The following is a 20,912-nucleotide window of genomic DNA, read 5'->3' on the forward strand; positions in this document are numbered from 1 at the left end:
GGCATCTAGCATCTAGCGAGAAGCCTATGGTCAAGTTATAATGTTCCTTGATAGATTTATAAATGCTGTTTTTGTGTCTGTAAACTATAGGTCATACCTTTTATAAGTAAAATGGCGATCCTAAGATTAGATTGGATACTCTTATATAAATATGGCGATGCACACTGGCATGTAAACAAAGAGAGAGGTACATCATTAGTCTGCTGTGATGTATATTTATAACATTATTGAAATCTTTTTTTAACAGCATTGACTACCAATATCATGTCCAGGTCATTTTTAGCTTGTTGAAATGTTGCACATTGCAAGTTTCCCCTGTTCAAATTTATTTTAATTACTTTAGTTTAGAACACTCATTTTATACTAGGAATAAAGAGAGCCATTGTACACTAGTTAAAGGATGCAAGTTTTAGCCTGGGGTTTGTCAGTACATCTGTCTAAGGTGTCTACCCTTGGCAAGTAAATTACTTTTTATCTGCACACTTAATGCAGAAATAGTTTTGTTTAGTAAGTAATTACTCCCTGTATTCCCTTTTTGCTGTAACGGCCTATGCAAGCTATCAATTCTTTTTTCCATCAAACTAAGCATTATTCTAAGTAGATGTCTACCATATTGGTCATCATTATTATTGAACGTTTTCTGATCCCTGGTGGAAATTAGATAACAAGTAATACCTGTATAATATGTTCTCTGTGGCAGTGGTATTGTTGTAGTTCCGTATGCCTTATTTTCTTGAAATGGACATGGCATCTTGCATGATTTCTCCGTGCAGGTCTTTATGGGACTTTGTGCAGGAGAATCTAATCTCACTCCCCTGCATGTGCGTCTTATTAATATTTAACCATCTCGGGTCAAGCCTGCGTTGTCTTAAGCCTCGCTGCATTGGAATGGAATTTCACCTGCTCGTCTTTTGCACTGCACACATTTTACTACTTTTTTACTAGGCTCGGATGAGTTACTTATAGTTTGACAAGATAGAACGTCTGTGAGTGCATTCAGGTTGTATTATGTTCTTACTCACTTTACAATATTGTCAGCCGTTCACCCATTCATGCACACATTCACACACCGACGGCGGTGTCAGCCACGCAAGGCGACAGCCGGCTCGTCAGGAGTAGTCAGGGTGAGGCGTCTCGCTCAGGGACACCTCGACACTCTGTGTGTCCTAACCCTGCCCCCTGTGTCCTCCAGAGAATGCCCGCTCCGATCAGACTGCGGGAGCTGATCCGGACCATCCGGACAGCCCGTACCCAGGCGGAGGAGCGCGAGATGATCCAGAAGGAGTGCGCCGCCATCCGCTCGTCCTTCAGAGAGGAGGACAACACGTACCGCTGCAGGAATGTGGCTAAGCTCCTCTATATGCACATGCTGGGCTACCCGGCGCACTTTGGGCAGGTATGCAGGAAGTCCTTCTCCTCTCGTGTCCGTCAATGCATTGAGCTTATCAACGGTCTGAGCACACGCCCACGCCTGTTTGGGGAAAACTAAAATAAATTGTCTGCACACATTTTGCAGCTGGAGTGCCTGAAGTTGATTGCATCGCAAAAGTTTACCGATAAGCGAATAGGCTACCTGGGAGCCATGCTGCTGCTGGACGAGAGGCAAGATGTTCATCTACTCATGACAAACTGCATCAAGAAGTAAGTATCTGTCCCCAACACAAGGGCTGGGGTGGTATCAATGTTTTTTTACCTTCATACCATTTCACCGGGTTACGGTACACATCGGGGTTTGTGTAAAGGCTGAGCTGGGGATTTATTTATACATCCTGCAGCAAAAGTTGGACAAAATATATATCATAATAATAAGTGTTCCGAAGGTGTCGGGATGTTGATCCAAAGAGGAGCATCTGTATTTTTGACGGTATTGACTGACAACGTGGGTATTCCTAAAAACCCTGATATGCTGTGATACTGCCCAGGTCTGAACCCACATAGTCAACACACCTTTATCTCACAAAGGAGACGTTCCAACAGATCCATCCATTAAAGACCGAGATGGTGCAAAGTATCAGGGACACTTCTGCGGGTCGTATCAATTCATCTCGGGGCAATGGATTCTTTACGAGCGCCACAGGAAATATCTTTCTGACTGAAATATGTGGAGCCATCTGTGCATACCGCCTCTAGTTCAACGGGATGCCTCCTTGGTTGTGTGAAGTTACATTCTTTATAGCAGTCTCAACAGAAGCACGTATAGTTCTGTATTAGAACAAAGGCTTTATTAGATAATCCTGGATCAGTGTATGCTGTCCGTCTAGCTGTCTGTCCAATCGATGAATAACCTGATCCATCGCATGGTTTTCCATTTTATGGAGTAGTGGTTATGTTTATCTTTCAAAAAATACTTTGGATGACATATTATCTTCCAAATATATAAAATGTTTTTACTTCACAAACCTGTACCAAAAAAAATACAAAATAAGCTACCATCACCCCTAAATTAGAGCAAACCGCATATCCACTGTAATTGGTTTATTCTCTCAAAACCCTTTTTAGATATAGACCCGTTTTCCGAGTTGTGTTGAACATCTTCTCCCCCTTCCCAGTGACCTGAACCACAGCACGCAGTACGTGCAGGGCCTGGCCTTGTGCACCCTGGGCTGCATGGGTTCCTCGGAGATGTGCCGTGACCTGGCTGGAGAGGTGGAGAAGCTGCTCAAAACATCCAACTCCTACTTGAGAAAAAAGGTAAGCTTGGTCTTTTACAGTAGTTATGGGACTTATTGCGTAACACTAGTTACGACAGTTTGTTCTGTAGAACTCAAATTCTTGAGTCTGTAAGGAGACTTTACGATTGAATTTTATATTGTGACTAGGACAATACTGTTGAAAAGGACGGTACATTTTTGGTTTCAGCATAAGTTGACATTACTGTCTGCTATTTTGTGACTTCTGTCTTGTATCTGTATTTGGGCAAGAAGTCATACACATCGAGAACAAATGGTCCAAAAATCATCTCTGAAATATGCTTTTGTCTAAAGCCAGCAGCCTTTGGGCGTTGCTATGCAGTGCTGTATTTCAGGTTTCTCAATTGTCTGTTAAATTAGCAAATGGGAAGGGGAAGTTTCTGAAGCAATATCACACCATCACATAGGTATTGGATGTGCTTCTATTACTGATTTATTGTACTACAGACGTATAAAAAAAATGGATACATTAATTAGTTCCTTTTAGTTATCTACAAGATGTAGACCGCTTTGAAAAAGTAGATTTTCGTAAACTTTTGTGTATTCAATCAGAGCTTTTTGGCATGAAATTTGAGCACAGGTGAATGCTGTTACCTTTTTAGATGTTTATACCTTGAGTTGAGTCCACCAGTGGAAATTGCTTTGGCTTGATCTGGAAACGTACAGACCTATCCATGGGTGTTCAGTAAGACTGCTCTGGAGTAAGAAGCATATGGACCACCAGCTTGCAGTTCGCCAAAGGGCAAGGACTCTCAGACCATGTGGAACACGGGCTGGTCAGTCTGGGTTAGGGCGAGTCATGAGCCCAAGACTGCTGGTGCTTTTTAATTATGGGATGTTTCAATTAATCACAGAAACAATGAATGAAGGACGTAGCTTAAAGGCACCCAGTGCAACTTTCGAGGCTTAAAAATAAACATTCAATTTCTAGTCTTTTTTACACGTAGTAAGTTTCAATAACTCCATACCATTACATACCGACATTTAAGCAGCAAAGATGAGACGTCGTTGTGTGGTGAGAACTGATACAAAATCGATAACAACAACAATGCCGCCATTTTCTTTATTTTTTGTAACCTACAATAAATAAAGCAGGCTTCCAGTCAATGGAAAAATGGCTTCTCCCCACCGGCGATTGTTGTTGTTTACGATTTTCTATCAGTTCTCACCACACAACGACGTCTCATCTTTGCTCCTTGAATGTCGATATGTAATGGTATGGAGTTATTGAAACTTACTACGTGTAAAAAAGACTAGAAATTGAATGTTTATTTTTCATTGAATGTTTACATAAAGTTGCACTGGGTGCCTTTAAGAAAACGTGGAAAATGTAAAGCGGTCTGAATGCTTTCTGAATGCGCTGTGTATAAATGTGATTCGCTATCGTACTTCCATAAATATCCCTTGTAGGACATGACGCCGATTGTTTTAAATACCTGTAACGCTTTGGTTTCAGGCGGCGCTGTGTGCAGTTCATGTCATCAGGAAAGTCCCTGAACTGATGGAAATGTTCCTTCCAGCCACAAAAAACTTGCTCAGCGAGAAGAACCATGGTGAGTGGGTGATGAGTGTTCTTATTGTGAGGGCCACGTCCTGGTCCTACACTGAAGGATTAAGGTACGAACACACCAAACGCGTACCCCGTGTATAGACGCGTATAAAATCGGCAATTTTTCCATAGGGAACCATTGGTTTACTCGCGTATGAGCTGCGTACATGCGTTACATGCGCTAAAGCAACATTTTACCAGCGTTAGCGCCGTATGAGCTGCGTATATATACGCGCGTACATATACGTGCGTACGCGAGGAGTTCAAAAAATTGAACTTTTTACGCTCATACGCATGACGATTAGCCGCGTTGCCCAATCAGCGTTGAGCTTGACCCGACGTCACTGGCAGAGAGTAGTGACGCTTGCACAGAAGCATACGGCCGACATCTTTCTTTATTCTGGGTGGAAATAGTAACATAGTTACGCCATTAAATGCGTTTATGTAAACATTTTTAGCGAGAAATGTGCATTTTACTTTCATAATGTTCGCTCGGTGAATGTGAAGGATGTTTGGTTTGATAGTTATGACGAAGAGGGAACGCTCCGTTCACTTGCATGGACAGAGTCTCTGGTTGCTAAGCAACCTCAACGTCTTGGCGGACTATATCTGCTGATCAACACTACGAATGCTGGAAACACACCAGACACACCATGTGAAGTTATTTAACCCGATTATTGTTATTTATATCTGAGATTATTTAATCTAACCCGATCCAAGCTCTATCATGCACCCAGACACGGCGGCGTTTGGGTTTCCTTCCTCGGACTCCTAAATCCAGCGCAGCCACAGGCGCGTAGCTGCGTACGGAGGACCATTTTTGACACAAAATGGTCAAGCAACATTTTAGCTGCGTTACGCGTGTAAATCTTACGCGGGTACGCGTTTGGTGTGTTCGTACCATTAGGCAGCTCTTTAGTTGTAGGGCTACTCCAAGCTCACTTCTGATCATCAGGGCAGCTCTTTAGTTGTAGGGCTACTCCAAGCTCACTTCTGATCATCAGGGCAGCTCTTTAGTTGTAGGGCTACTCCAAGCTCACTTCTGATCATCAGGGCAGCTCTTTAGTTGTAGGGCTACTCCAAGCTCACTTCTGATCATCAGGGCAGCTCTTTAGTTGTAGGGCTACTCCAAGCTCACTTCTGATCATCAGGGCAGCTCTTTAGTTGTAGGGCTACTCCAAGCTCACTTCTGATCATCAGGGCAGCTCTTTAGTTGTAGGGCTACTCCAAGCTCACTTCTGATCATCAGGGCAGCTCTTTAGTTGTAGGGCTACTCCAAGCTCACTTCTGATCATCAGGGCAGCTCTTTAGTTGTAGGGCTACTCCAAGCTCACTTCTGATCATCAGGGCAGCTCTTTAGTTGTAGGGCTACTCCAAGCTCACTTCTGATCATCAGGGCAGCTCTTTAGTTGTAGGGCTCCAGGCTGTCTTTCGACCAATCGGTGCGGCTCTTTATATTTGGGGCCGCTCCTGGCTGACTTCTGACCAATCAGGGCAGCTCTTCCCGGGTTGTTTGGGGATCCATCTCTCCTGTCCTAAACAGGTGGGTGATGGCATCACTTAAGGCTAGAGGAGCGTAGGGAGGGAGCAGAGATGTTGTTTGTATTCGGAACCATGCTCTCTCCTGCTCATTGTCTTTACAACTCCCGAATCCTCCCCACAGCACGTTCAATACCAGCTGGGAGGGTAAGGCCTTCCTCTCTGGTGTCCTTCACAGAGAACCCGTTCATTAGTCCATCATCCCCTCAGGGACGTATTTGTCCTTCACAATAATTGGAAATTGTAATATATCTAAACTGGTGCAAAATAGAAAAGGGGAAAAGCTGTTTAACTGTATCCGAAAAGCAACAGGATGCCGTTACCTTTTGAATGTATCTGAGCGCTGTGTCACTGGACACAACGAATCAGCTATTGGAAGATTGGAAGAGCGAAGCACAGACATTGTGCGAGCTGCCCAACGTGAAGTGACAGGGTTATTTACAACAGAGTGTGTCTGGAAAGGCTCTCTGGAGAGCGCAGCCTCCACATTCATATGATTCAGTAAGGGTCCCTCCGGGTGCTATCCCAAAGCAGGCTGCTTCTGTGCCATTTCTGTTCCGGTTTTTATTCAATATAGGCCCATTTCTCCTTTTATGTTCTACGATGATCTCCTATCTTACTCGGCTGTGAACCCTCTAGAGGTGGCTGTTATATTATATTAATGTACATGATGTACTGAGCCTGGTCACCATGCAGTGAGGGTTCTTTGTTCCTTGATTCTATCAATGTTTGGGCCCTGGTCAGCCGGCTCTTCGCCACGCCCTCAAACAGAACCAGATATGTTGACCTCTGTTTATCTCCACAGGTGTTCTCCATACATCCGTCGTCCTCCTCACTGAAATGTGCGAAAGAAGTCCAGACATGCTGTCCCATTTCCGAAAGGTACGTACACACACTCCGAGCAGAGGTGACCTAGGAGGTGATTCCGCGTTTGTCCTAAACTCACGTCACACTTCATTCTCTGTAGGCACATTTGGCTTTTCTGCAGCTAAAGTAAACCACTTGAACTTTAGCCCTAGAGTTTGAGCCTGTATTTCCTACTTGAGGTGTGCGCCACATCTAAGCCTACTTCTTAGCCTTTACCTCCTACCCCACGGCCTCCTACGCCCGGGGTGTTCTCTTGCCTCGTCTCTCAGCTGTTAGCGTTCATCTCCTTTCCTACTCTAGCTGTGAACTTCCAGGAGGCCCTTCCTCATGTTCATGTTCAGAAACACTTTGAGAAACTCTTTGAATATGAATGATTTCCAGCTTCCCCTCCCTAACATCTGCCTCATATTTTTTCTGTCATTTGTCTTTGTTACAATTCCTGCATTGTGTTAGAATGAGAAGGTAAGAGGACATTCTGATTTCATAGCTGGTGCATGCCTTACCTAGTTCTCTTTACACCCTTCCACCACCGATGTGTCCAGATCTGTGTTCAGTTTAGTGCCATTTCCCGTGCTTTTGATTTACAGTTTGAATTTTTTGAATATGTGTAAGTGATCTTTACTGTTGATGTATATAATTTTGGTCCATTCACCCTAAACACGTGTCACGACGGTAAAGGTGTCCTTATTGGCTTAATCTGTACCTCATCTGATCACCGTGTGTTGAAAACAATGTGTTGGGTCTGTTTTCAATGGATCACTGCAGGTGTCTCACCAGGCACAGATGATGGATCACTGATCACTGATCTGTCGCTGTCGGCAGGGTGTTTTCTGTCACGTGGCTAGCCGGCTCCTCGCTCTCGTTATCTGTATTGTTTTCATGACTATGAATATACCGCCAGCGATACTGCCTGTTAAAACCCCCAAATATATCTTAATATATTATTGAAGGAATACTTCTAAAGGGTAACGAAGACCTCAATACCTTTTTGAAGACAACATTAAGTTATATCATGTGTGATTTAATTAGAGGATCTATTATGTACATATTACATCCAAATGGATTTAACATGTTCACTAAAGTCTCTTTCTTAGTCTTAGTCTAAATCTTCAATGATGGATTATAATAATACTTTATATGTTGATTATATTATCAACCATGCTCTTGGCAATTCAATATGAAAGACGTCTCTTTCAGCAAATGATTACTACAAATCCCGATTTATCATTTTCAGTTGATTTTACTAATAACTATTAATCTCCATCCCCCTGTCCTTCAGTTGCATTTGCTTGGCTGTCATTTGTAAATTATGGTTTTAGTTTGAGATTAATTTGACGCAGACAGACAGCCTACAGCACCCAGACCCACAGACCGTTTGAGTCCTTCCTGTTGTGTCCTCTCCTCAGCTGGTCCCACAGCTGGTGAGGATCCTGAAGAACCTCATAATGTCGGGGTACTCCCCTGAGCACGACGTGTCCGGCATTAGTGACCCCTTCCTGCAGGTGAGACACGGTCACATGCTACCATACGTCTACCTGAACGTCCTCATCTGGGCCGATTATCCCATCTCCTCTCTTCTAAACCCAGACACCCACATCTGGGTGTTGACTTGCAACCTATTTTTATTCCGTTATAGGTGCGGATATTGAGACTGCTGCGGATTTTAGGACGGAGTGACGATGACTCGAGTGAAGCGATGAATGACATTCTGGCACAGGTGAGCAGTGTATTGTTAGTATCTGGATCATGGTCTTCCACTCATACTTGTGACTAATTAATGGTTTATTGTACTTAATTAGTGGTTTATTGTGCTTGTTTGATTTTAGGTTGCAACTAACACAGAGACCAGTAAAAATGTAGGCAATGCAATCCTTTATGAGACGGTCCTGACTATTATGGACATCAAGTCAGAGAGCGGGCTGAGGGTGAGTGCTCTCACCTGATCTTGGCCTTCAGCAACACATTTCAGTAACTTTTCTATTGTGCCATTTCTCTTGTTAATGTTCTTTATGGTTTATTCTAGGTATTGGCTATCAACATTCTAGGTCGCTTCCTCTTGAACAATGACAAAAATATTAGGTGGGTAGCTGTCTGTCTTTCTATCATCATCATCATCTTCATCATTACCCTCATTGGTTGGAAGAGGCCATCTTTGTTATTCTGTAGTTCATCATGGTTGTTCTCTGGTCCACACTCTCAGATACGTTGCGTTGACGTCACTACTAAAGACGGTGCAGACGGACCACAATGCGGTGCAGCGGCATCGCAGCACCATCGTGGACTGTCTGAAGGACCTGGATGTGTCCATCAAGAGGTGGGCCACCACTAGTGAAGCAGTGTGTCCCCGCTAGGGTAGCAGTGTGTCCCCACTAGGGTAGCAGTGTGTCCCCGCTAGGGTAGCAGTGTGTCCCCACTAGGGTAGCAGTGTGTCCCCGCTAGGGTAGCAGTGTGTCCCCACTAGGGTAGCAGTGTGTCCCCGCTAGAGTAGCAGTGTGTCCCCGCTAGGGTAGCAGTGTGTCCCCGCTAGGGAAGCAGTGTGTCCCCGCTAGGGAAGCAGTGTGTCCCCACTAGGGAAGCAGTGTGTCCCCACTAGGGAAGCAGTGTGTCCCCACTAGGGAAGCAGTGTGTCCCCACTAGGGAAGCAGTGTGTCCCCACTAGGGAAGCAGTGTGTCCCCGCGAGCGAAGCAGTGTGTCCCCGCGAGCGAAGCAGTGTGTCCCCGCGAGCGAAGCAGTGTGTCCCCGCCAGGGAAGCAGTGTGTCCCCGCCAGGGAAGCAGTGTGTCCCCGCCAGGGAAGCAGTGTGTCCCCGCCAGGGAAGCAGTGTGTCCCCGCCAGGGAAGCAGTGTGTCCCCGCCAGGGAAGCAGTGTGTCCCCGCCAGGGAAGCAGTGTGTCCCCGCCAGGGAAGCAGTGTGTCCCCGCGAGCGAAGCAGTGTGTCCCCGCTAGGGAAGCAGTGAAGCAGTGTGTCCACGCTAGGGAAGCAGTGAAGCAGTGTGTCCCCGCTAGGGAAGCAGTGTGTCCCCGCTAGGGAAGCAGTGTGTCCCCGCTAGGGAAGCAGTGTGTCCCCTAGACCAGGCTGCATGTTGCTCAAGAGGGAGAGCGGTTTGTCTTGTAACCGGAAGGTTGCTAGTTCGAACCCCGGCTCCTCCTGGGCAAGACGCCTCACCCTGTCGCCCTGCGTGGTTGACACCGTCGTCGGTGTGTGAATAGTCTGCGATATTTTAAAGTGCTTTGAGTGGCCACTGGTTAGAAAAGCGCGACAAATGCTGTCCATTTACCATTTAGGCTGACACAACCACACAGTGTTTAGTGGATAACCTGTCCCCTGACCCTTCTACTCCAGGCGGGCCATGGAGCTGAGCTTCGCCCTGGTCAACGGGAACAACATCCGGGGCATGATGAAGGAGCTGCTGTACTTCCTGGACTCATGCGACCCGGAGTTCAAGGCGGACTGTGCCTCAGGAGTCTTCCTCGCTGCAGAGAAGTAAGACAGTTTGTTCTCTTTACACGGCGGTCCCAGTAGGGAAGGTCCCTGTTCTCTGCTCTACTGACTGTAATGTTGATAATAATAATAATACATTTGATTTATATCACGCTTTTCTAAGTTCTCAAAAACTCTTTACAGAGTGAAGACAAAAAAAAATCATTCATGAAGAACGTATTTTAGTGGAAGGGGAGAGAAGGGAAGGAGTTTATGAGGTGAAAGCTATATAAAAAAGGCGTGTTTGTAGGGCCTGTTTAAATGGAGGGAGCGTGTTATGATGCATTTCCACCGGCGGATACGCTTCGGACCCACCACGCCTCAGCCCAGTAGTGAGGGTGCGGCATAGCCCCGCTCAGTTACGGCTCGTGTTTCCACCGCTGACAGTACCCTCATGGTAGGACGGGGTTTAAGCCGGATTGCGATATCCGCGGCAGCTACGTAAGCATTGAGACCTCATAGCAGCCCGACACAGTGTAGCCTGCTGTTAAATCCAAGGAAAAATAAGAACACGACACAATGAACAAAGAGCAACAATTTAAGAAGTCCAAGAAGGACGTCAAACATTTTCTTCAAAAAACACAGCTTTCGTCGTTGTCCAAACTCCGTTGGAAATGCGCCATTAGCCGGTACTGGCTGTTTGCAGTGACCGGCCGACTTTCTCTGTTTTGACAGGAGATAGTTTTAAAAAGCAGTAAATTTAATTGAAGAAAGATGTTTATATGGGGGTTGGAAATGATGCCACGGATGTATCTAGTCATAGCTCCAGCGTTAGGCTGTATGAATACGACTCCTCTTGGGTGTTGTCTCAGGAATGACTGGCCTGACTGAATTGTAATTTGAGATCTTTTGGCTAATGCAAAACTGCTGGAATGAGTGTCCCGGTGGGGAGCGTTTCCATAGCGACGTGGAGGAAATGTAATGGGTTTGTTTGGTGAAAACATCAAATGTTGCAACAACCAGGTGATTGTACCTTTTTTTTTGTTTTGTTCATAGGTATGCACCGTCAAAAAGATGGCACATAGACACCATCATGAGAGTCCTGACCACGGTATGTATTCTACAGCAGCAAACCTCATGGTGCCCACACCCATTGATGTGGGCACATTTTAAGGATATGAGAGCGGATGTGCTGCCAACAGTTGTACAGTATTTTGTATTGTTTTGAATGTTGTACGTCCTTGCACTTAAAATAAATAGTACTTAGCTAGGATAAGATTCTAGAACAATGCTATCTTTGTTGTATACAGGGAATGGGTTAACCTAGCAATTGTTAATGCTTGGCACTTGTTTCTATGAACATCCTTACTGTACAGACGGCGATATATTGTTTTTTCTCCTTCTGGCAAATGTACTAATTGTAAGTGGCTTTGGATAAAGGCGTCTACTAAACGCTCTAAATGTCAATGTGGAGTCGCTTCCCGGCGTTCCTCATAAGCACTCTAGGATGTGGTCTCCTCCGGCCACGCTCAGTGTCTGTTGTCGTCCTGCTCCAACAGTCCGGCAGCTACGTGCGTGACGACTCCGTCCCCAACCTCATCCAGCTCATCACCAACAGTGTGGAGATGCACGCCTACACCGTGCAGAGACTATACAAGGCCCTCCTGGACGACATCTCGCAGGTCAGAGCGCCCGGACCATCGGACACGCAGGGAGCCCGTCTTAGGCTGCCGATAGTTCCTGGGGTTGTCTACCCCAGCTGATGGTGACTTCAGGTCATGACTTTGCTTTGTGTGTTTCCTACAGCAACCTCTGGTGCAAGTGTCGTCCTGGTGCATAGGAGAATACGGAGATCTGCTGGTGTCCGGCCAGTGTGAAGAGGAGGAGCCCATCCAGGTACGTGACCCAAATACTAATTTAAGGTAGCTTGATGAATAACACTCCATTGCTTTTGGTATGCAGTGTTTCAGTGTCTTAGATTTCAGAGCAGTGCATGTTTTTATCCAGACCTAAACATAATAAAAGTATACTTCTTTGTCATGATTTCTCCAGGTGTGTTCATCCAGCCCAGTAAAAGGTGTATGCAGCAGTGCAGGTTTTCCCCCTCCTAAGCATATCCATGTGTCCCTCGGTCCCCCAGGTGACTGAGGATGAGGTCCTGGATGTGCTAGAAGGCCTGCTGGTGTCCAACCTGTCCACCCCCGTCACCAGGGGCTACTCCCTCACGGCCATCATGAAGCTCTCCACGCGCTTCAGCAGTGTCAAGTATGTCAAGCCTCCTTAAACTCAGCTCTGTTCAGAGACTTTGGTCCACTTAGCGCATTGGTACTCAAAGTGCGGCAGGCGGGCCAATGGCGGCCCGCAGAAACGTTCTTGGCGGCCCGCAATGACATACAGATGTAAGTAAAAAAATAATAATAATAGCAAAAAATAAATAAATATGAAGAGTAAAGTCGACTCTCTCTAGCTTTCAATAAAATCCTGGTACATTTGTTAGTTTTAATCCGACTGCAATGTTTTTTTTCACCACTGGGATGCTGACGGCGTTTCCCGGCTGATTTTTTTATTTATTTTTCTTTGGCGGCCCTCAGTCAAATTTTGGGTTCCTAAATTGGCCCTCAGCTGTCCAAACTTTGAGAACCCCTGACTTAACGTCTCACTCGTACTCTATTCGAGGTCAGTTAATGCGCTGATCAACAGTGGATGATGTGTCTGTCTCTTTCAGCCGAATCAAGAAGGTGGTCTCCATCTATGGAAGTAGCATCGATGTAGAGCTACAGCAGAGAGCCGTGGAGTACAATGCAATGTTCAAGAAGTACGACCACATGAGGTAAGGGTCACTCACACCACGGGGGGGGGGGGGGGGTCAGCCCAGCCGGAGAACACGCTTTGGTGTCTTCATCGTGCGCCCTGCTCTCCAAAGGCCTGCCCTGCTGGAGCGCATGCCCATCATGGAGAAGTCGTCTTCGAATGGCCCAACGGAGATGGTGCAGACCAATGGGGAGACTGAGCCCTCGGCCCTGGAGTCGAAGCACCCGCCCCCCGTCACCCAGCCAACCAATCAGGTGAGGACTATTAACATTGTGTTGGATTGAGAAGTACAACGCGTGCATGATATAATTAATTATATAAGTTATTTAATTTATTATTATTTGTGTGCGTGTTCTTTTTATGCCCTTGAATTTCACTAATGGTGCTGTGCAATTTCGTTGAAACTTTGCACACTTTTTTTGGTGAATATAAAGTGGGTCGTAATTGGAACTTAAGTGGTTAGTATTTAAATGTGCAGTCGCGCCGGACTGTGCACTCAAGACTGTACGAGTCGCACTCGAACCGAGAGGGGAACGGAAAGCCACTGACTTCCTCCCCAGGGCACTTAAGCTTTATGACGCGTTTAAGAAACTAAAAGAAAGAAAAGGTTGTGGCCTGAAGAGGGCCATGCTGGAGCAGCGCCACCAGTCCATTCGGTGGGGAGAAACTTGAAGGCTATCATGCTCACATGGTTCCAAAGGTCTAGCAGGCCCAGGGGTCCTCGACTCTGCATCAAGATGACAGGAGGAAACCATCAAGGTCCCTTTGAAAGAGGCTTCAGTATAGTGGACAGGAGTGTCAGTCACCAAGACTACCGGACTGGCCTGGTGTTTCCATAGGAACCCTGACTCATGTTACAGCTGCTGCAGATCTGTCAGTGGGATGGGACCTCATGCACTATTGCCATGCGAGAGGAAAGAGAGGAACTCGGACCTCCTACCAAGGTGGCTCAGAAGGCAAAGTAAGAAGGCCACTCAACAACTACAGCATGAGGGAAAGTGTGGTGGCAGTGAATAATAATAGACACCATTCAGAGTTCAATGATGCAGAGACCAGACGTTAAGTCGTTACTTAGCCGAGGATCAGTAAGATGTGGATTTAAAACCGAAACTAATAAGTATCTATTTTGGATAGTGGTGGCTGCCACAAAGTATTCAAGACTATTCACAACTTTGTTATATTGAATCAACAAAACGTGTTCGTGGTACATTCTATCCAACATGTGAGAAGCACATTGTCCAAATGTATTTTCTTGTGTTGGGAACTTTATATTTCCAACTTCCACGCTCATCTGGAGTTGCAAAGAAATCTTTAATGCATTTCCAAAAACAAAATCAGTACATCATCTGGTCCAATAATAGTAAGCGATGGAATGTGTTTGGGGGAGAGTTTGCAGGTTGTGTGGCTTCAGGGCCAAAGCCTGAGAACAACGAACACCTTTAACCTCCATTATGAAAGTGAGGATGCTAAATAACCAATGAGTTAGAAATGTAAAAAGAAGAAGTCCAAAACAGTAGCCGTAGTAGACGGACTGTGGTAGATTGTGTCAGGTCTTTTCAATCTTTTGCTGCAATCGAATGTTGTAATAGCTAAATGGAACTGCCATGGTAGATAGTTATGATGGGGAAGTGAAGGCACAATATCATATTCTTGGTTGACCGTTCAGACGGTCTGAATATTCCCTGTTTCGACGCGCTACACTCAGACTTGCATCGGTATTCGTTAGGGTTTGCTCCAGTCATTAGATATTTACTGACCGTCACGGAGAGACTGAACAGCCAAAGCAAATACAGCAATGAGACTGTGAGCTTTCTGAAAATCCCGAACCGATTTTAAATATCTTTAAATATCTCCGTTCAGGCCGTCCCTTTCTGTTTGGATGTTGTTGGTCAGCCTGCACTAAAGGAGAGCCCTTCCTGCTGTTCGCAGGCCAATGACTTGTTGGACCTCCTGGGGGGCAGCGACGTGGGGCCGGTGATCCAGACCTCCATGCCCACCAAGCCGGCCTCGTCCGGGGGCGAGCTGCTGGACCTGCTGGGGGACCTCTCTCTGACCGGTAGGGACTTCAAATGAGGACCTGAAGATACTGCAGCCATTCTTACAACGCTGATATTTTTTTTGATTCTGTAAAAATATATTTATTTTTGGGGACAATTTAATCTTTTTTTAGTCTTTCAAGTTGGGGTTTGGGTTCTGCCGGTCTGTTGTTTGGTGTTGGGTGACCAGAACATGGTTTTTGCTAAATCACTATAGGTGAATTCACTATAGCGCCCTCTGTAGGACGCTATAGTTATTTGCTGCCAGTTATTTACTTGCGCTATGATAATATGAGGTTTCTGTATTTTTTTATAGACATTCTTTAGCCAAGAATATGCAGAAGCAAACTGCAGCACTCCAATTTTGCCTTGTTGTACCTATCAGTGACCCCCCTGTGTGTATAAAGGTATCTGTGTCTCGCGTTGTCTATCTCCATCACTCTGTGATGCTGCCACACAGGTGGTCCGACGTCCGCCCCCGTCTCGACCGGGCCCCCCCCCCAGCCCGGCTTCCTTCTGGACGGCCTGTCCTCACAGAACCTGTTCAATGACATCAGCGCAGCCGGTCAGCCCCGCCCTCTTATCGGTGTCTGTTGCTGGACTCTCTTTGACTTTTTTTTTGCATTGAAATCCTATTAGCTTCATTTGTTAATTCGTTGGTGAATGACGTGGCGTGCATCACACCTTACCCTCAGGTATCCCCTCCATGACGGCGTACAACAAGAACGGCCTCAAGATCGAGTTCACGTTCGAGCGAGCCACCCCCAACCCCAACATCGCGGTCATCACCATCCACGCCTCCAACACCACCGACGCAGACATGACCGAATTTGTTTTTCAGGCTGCAGTACCAAAGGTAAGTCCAGGTTCCTCTTGGTCTACCGTGTTGACCCTTCATGAATCGACGCTCATCTAGTCGATCCTCTTCTAGTGTTGGATGCTCTGGTTTCCAAACCAGGCACGATGTGATCTAATGTCTTTCTCTCTTATGTCTCTTTGTCTCTCTGTCTCCGTCTCTGTCTGTGTCTGTCTTTCTGTCCGTCTCTCTCGATCTCTGTGTCCCTCGCTCTCTCTCGATCTCCGTGTGTCCCTCGCTCTCTCTCGATCTCCGTGTGTCCCTCGCTCTCTCTCGATCTCTCTGTGTCCCTCGCTCTCTCTCGATCTCTCTGTGTCCCTCGCTCTCTCTCGATCTCTCTGTGTCCCTCGCTCTCTCTCGATCTCTCTGTGTCCCTCGCTCTCACTCTCGCTCTCTGTGTCCCTCTCTCTCACTCTCGCTCTCTGTGTCTCTCTCTGTCTCTGTCACTCTTATGTCTCTCTGTCTGTCCCCCTTTGTCTGTGTCTCTCTCTCTGTGTCCCTCTCTGTGTGTGAGTGTTTGTGTGTGTGTGTCACTCTGTCTCTGTGTCTGTCCCCGTGTCTGTGTCTCTCTCTCTCTGTCTGTGTGTGTGTCCCCCTGTGTCTGTGTCTGTCCCCCTGTGTCTGTGTGTCTGTCCCCCTGTGTCTGTGTGTCTGTCCCCCTGTGTCTGTCCCCCTGTCTGTGTGTCTGTCCCCCTGTGTCTGTGTGTCTGTCCCCCTGTGTCTGTGTGTCTGTCCCCCTGTTTGTGTGTGTCCCCCTGTGTCTGTGTCTGTCCCCCTGTGTCTGTGTGTCTGTCCCCCTGTGTCTGTGTGTCTGTCCCCCTGTGTCTGTGTGTCTGTCCCCCTGTGTCCCCCTGTGTCTCTGCCAGACGTTCCAGCTGCAGCTCCTCTCGCCCAGCAGTAATGTCGTCCCTGCGCTGAACCAGGGGACCGTCACGCAGGTCATCAGAGTCCTCAACCCCCAGAAGGTAACCCGTCGCCCCCGTCCCCCGTCCCCATCCCCCCCCGTCGCCCCCGTCGCCCCGATGTGTCTGTGGTGGTCCTCATGAAGCTAACCCCCCTCCCCCTTTCAGCAACAGCTCCGCATGCGGATCAAGCTGACGTACTCCCACAAGGGCTCGGCGGTGCAGGACCTGGCCGAGGTCAACAACTTCCCCCCCCAGTCCTGGCAGTGACCGGACCCCCCCCCCCCTCCGTAAGCCCTCCTGCTGAGGGACTCTGACATGATTCCTCCCTGAACCCCTTCTTTTCTTTCAACGGACCCCCCTGTGACATCACTGCAGGCCTCTGCCCGAGTCGTACCGGAACAGGAACACGGCGTGGAGACCCCCTATTGACTATTAACAGCTCCTACAGAGTACATATCAACTAACCCCGCCACACACACGCACACACACACGCACACACACCCCCCCCTTGTGTTCACTATGGTACGGCCCATCCTTCTCCAGTCGCTGTAGAGCATCGTGTTGCGGCCTATTTGTGTAATCGTTTTTTTTTTTGATTATTTAAGAAAAGAAATTATTTAGGTATTTAAAAAAAAATGTTGTGTTTTAATGAACTTAAAACATCACTCACATGAAGCTCATAGTTTGTGAAGGCAAAGCAATTTCCCCCAACACAAATGTTATCTGCATTTTCAGCACTTTGCCCCAGCAGCCGTCTGAACGATCGGTTTGATTCATCATGGTCATCTTGGGGCACGGTTCGTGAGCCACGTCAACTGGAAGGGTTTTGAAGGTGTATTGTAGTCCTTAAACATGTTTTCTTTTAATGATCACTTGGCTTCCAAGCATGTTTTGAGGGGTGTTCAGCTGGGTATCCCCGCTCCGTTGGGGCGTCCCGTCTCTGGTGGGGGCTCAGCGGGTTGCAGTTGGGCACACCCACGGCTCTCGGGGCCCAGCAAAAGTCCTTTGTTTTGGTGAAATCTATCGTTTTGTGTTCACTTGATTCAACATGTAGTTTCTCAGCTCGCTCGGTTTATACATTTTGGCGGAGTGGGTAAACCTCTTTGTCATTGATACATGATAAGTTTCATTTATAGACCGGTAAATTGCTTTAGCTCTTGGACATCGGTATAATGATTTGCTAATTTTGCAACTGAACGCTTTTAACGAGCAAAGGGAATCCGCACAGAATATCTTTCGGTGTTTTGCCGGATTCAGTTTTATTGTACTTTGCAGAACTTGCCCATCTTGCAAGTGCATGTCAATGAAGTCTGTTATGAATGTAGTTAAATGCACTGAAAGCTTTTTTCCTTTCCTTCATTTCGTCTCTTAAGTGAGGCGTCATCTTCTGGCACTATGTTTATAATAGTATGGTTATTTCTGCAGTTCTTTTGACAATATTTATGCCTGATATCAAAGTGATGTGCCTTTCTGACATGGCTCGATAACTATGAAGCTGTTCTGATGCTCAAAGCCTCTCTTCTGCTCTCTATTTGGGGTTTTCTGTCCGGGTGATAATAAATTAGGGAACTTGGGCCAAATTGATTTAATAATTCACTTCACCTAACTATTTGTTTGTCCTAATGAACCTGATGTCATAATGACTTTCCTGAGTCTAGTAGTATAATCACTAAAAAGCTACTATATATATTAATAAAAAGCTCAGATAACATCTTTGAAGGTTTAAAGATTTGCCGGCATAGCAATGTCATAAAAAATAAAGTTAAGAGTGTAAATGTCAAATATTGGCTAGTGCAAGTTATCTGTTCAGTAAAAAAATTCAAGATTTGTATGTTCAAGTGTAATTACTTAACAGAAATTAAACGCAACCAGAACTCCACAACATAGAATCACTTTTTAGTTTTAATTTGGAAGAGCTCTAGGTCTTGGAGCGCATATCCCTCCGTGAGGAGCTGATGTCACTCTGTAAGGAGCTGGTATCACTCATTGATGTGCTGGTATCAATCTGAGGTGGTGCTGGTATCACTGAGAGGTGCTGGTATCACTCTTAGTGATGCTGGTCTCACTCTGTGAGGTGGTGCTGGTATCACTCTTGAGTGATGGTATCACTCTGTGAGATGCTGGTATCACTGAGTTGGAGCTGGTATCACTCTGAGATGCTGGTATCACTCTGTGAGATGCTGGTATCACTCTGAGTTGGAGCTGGCTTGGTTCTGTCTCTTTCGTTATTATTTGGTCCACTTCAGTTCTGAACGGTTCCGACCATGTTGTTAAAACCTTAACCTTAATACCTCACTTTGTTTCATTCGTCTCGTTCGGCCACGCCGTGTGGGGGTGGGGTGGGGTGGGCTGGGGGTCTACGTGGGAGTCTCTCGGGGGTCAGAGGTTGAATCAGCCTGTAAACTTATATTCACTATGCTTCACTATCTAACTTTTATGACCAAATCAGAGAAACTATTTAGCTTCGGAAATATTTTTGAGCTACCATATGTGTATATGAGAAGATTATTAGATTCAGTTTGACTTTTTCTTTGTTGATAAATGCTATATTGGCTTTTCTTTCTGTACATATTGAGGGCTTTTACAATTGTCTCTTCTTCTATCTTTCATCCTTTTTTTAGATCAACCATTTTCTAAAGCTTCCAGTTCTTCACGTTGTATATTCGTTGGGTAGATGGTCAAACATATGGCCTCAAAGCTCTGTGTATCATCACCATTTATGTCAAAGAAAAGATCTGCTGTCTGTACATTGTATATAATTGTAAAACACAACAAAAAGCTAATCAAATGAAATTAATCCCATGTGAAAATTTACAAAGATTAGCTAGGGACTATAATTCTATACATACGTTAAAAAGAAAAAAAAAGTCAAAATATCTCAAAGATGCAAATGAGCGGCATTTGCTATGCTCACATTTGATTGGTTGGTCATCTTTTTACTTCCTTTGCTCAGTTGGAGAGGCGAGTGGTTGCTTGTTAATGAAGGTTGGGGTGCGTCTGAGGTGATCTAGTCTTGAGTGATGCTGTGTTGTACTACTGAGAAAGCTGAGCCCGGCTCCTTACAGAAGCAGCACATCGACCCTCAGAGTCGTTCCTTTGACCAGGACACGGCTTGGGTCCGCCCGGTCGGAACTGTCCTCTGGCCTTATGCGTTGTGTGCATTTAATCGCTTGCACTCTGGAATTATTGATTCTAATTAATGCTATCTGACCTACAAATTACTTAATAAATGGTTGACCTACACCTGTACTACATAGTTTTTATTAACAAATTATTCTGATTGGCCCCCGGTGATGCTGCCTATCTGTGCCCCCCCCCCCTTTTCTGGTTGTTTCATTCATATTTTAATTTTGTTATTACATTTTCAGCTACATTTGGAAGAATTTTTACAGTTCGCAAGTTAAGGTTCAAAGCTGTCAATCGAAAAAGATGAATTGTTTAACATTCAATAACAACTCGACACAGACTTTGTTTCTATTCACTATTTTCCTTACATTACAGATGCTTCTATTGGCCATATGCATGTGGCCTGAGTTTGGCATTCTTCTTAATTTGGACTTATCGATACTGTTGAGATTGCAAGATATAGTGACTTCATCTTAATGTTGACAGTGTCAGTCGACGATTTGTAAAGAATTTTTTTTATTGAAGTTATGTCACTGCTGTTTAACCTTAAACTTCTAAGGTGAACATGCATGCAACTGCTAGTAGTATCCACAAGGGGGCGCTGTTTATAAGTGAGCTTTCAGGGTGGGGAAAAACGGTTAGTTTTTCGTTTGTACTGCCCGGATTTTCACTAGTATGTCAAAATGAACGTTCATGTACATGTTCATCAACACAGTGATCCATACTTTTTGAATGTGCAATTCAATAAAAAAAAAGTGGACATGTAACTTCAAGAGAAGGAAAACGTGTGTGTGTGTGTGTGTGTGTGTGTGTGTGTGTGTGTGTGTGTGTGTGTGTGTGTGTGTGTGTGTGTGTGTGTGTGTGTGTGTGTGTGTGTGTGTGTGTGTGTGTGTGTGTGTGTGTGTGTGTGTGGGCGTGTGTGTGGTTTTCTTTGAACTTGGTCGTAAAAACTTTTGGCTGCAAATTTGGACTGATTTCTGATCTGCATGTGAGAGCCTACTTGTAAATAATATAATTTATAATACATACTTTTTTCCCCCCTGAAATACATACAAACTACTGATTAAATCACTTTAATTTCTTTGATTTTAACACGTTTGGGTTCCTCAAGAT

The 20,912-nt window shown here is 45.6% G+C and overlaps 1 protein-coding gene across 2 annotated transcripts in view; it reads left to right on the top strand.

The window, feature by feature from the left end:
• Positions 1–18,247, top strand: part of ap1g1 (adaptor related protein complex 1 subunit gamma 1) — a 20,881-nt gene extending 2,634 nt beyond the window's left edge. Inside the window, exons 2-23 of one of the 2 annotated variants that reach the window (XM_060071225.1) lie at positions 1,193–1,396; positions 1,517–1,641; positions 2,550–2,691; positions 4,147–4,243; positions 6,584–6,660; positions 8,052–8,147; positions 8,282–8,362; positions 8,472–8,570; positions 8,669–8,724; positions 8,846–8,959; positions 9,988–10,128; positions 11,122–11,176; positions 11,625–11,747; positions 11,872–11,961; positions 12,206–12,330; positions 12,791–12,895; positions 12,989–13,130; positions 14,806–14,932; positions 15,373–15,477; positions 15,608–15,768; positions 16,635–16,733; positions 16,839–18,247. In XM_060071225.1, coding sequence (XP_059927208.1) covers positions 1,196–1,396; positions 1,517–1,641; positions 2,550–2,691; positions 4,147–4,243; positions 6,584–6,660; positions 8,052–8,147; positions 8,282–8,362; positions 8,472–8,570; positions 8,669–8,724; positions 8,846–8,959; positions 9,988–10,128; positions 11,122–11,176; positions 11,625–11,747; positions 11,872–11,961; positions 12,206–12,330; positions 12,791–12,895; positions 12,989–13,130; positions 14,806–14,932; positions 15,373–15,477; positions 15,608–15,768; positions 16,635–16,733; positions 16,839–16,940 — 2,463 coding nt within the window. In that variant the 5' untranslated portion in view covers positions 1,193–1,195 and the 3' untranslated portion in view covers positions 16,941–18,247. The remainder of the gene's footprint in view (positions 1–1,192; positions 1,397–1,516; positions 1,642–2,549; positions 2,692–4,146; positions 4,244–6,583; positions 6,661–8,051; positions 8,148–8,281; positions 8,363–8,471; positions 8,571–8,668; positions 8,725–8,845; positions 8,960–9,987; positions 10,129–11,121; positions 11,177–11,624; positions 11,748–11,871; positions 11,962–12,205; positions 12,331–12,790; positions 12,896–12,988; positions 13,131–14,805; positions 14,933–15,372; positions 15,478–15,607; positions 15,769–16,634; positions 16,734–16,838) is intronic. The other variant, XM_060071226.1, reaches the window with a different exon arrangement.
• Positions 18,248–20,912: the final 2,665 nt, after the last annotated feature.

Source organism: Gadus macrocephalus, chromosome 14 (assembly GCF_031168955.1).
Source record: "Gadus macrocephalus chromosome 14, ASM3116895v1".
Taxonomy (NCBI): Eukaryota; Metazoa; Chordata; class Actinopteri; order Gadiformes; family Gadidae; genus Gadus; species Gadus macrocephalus.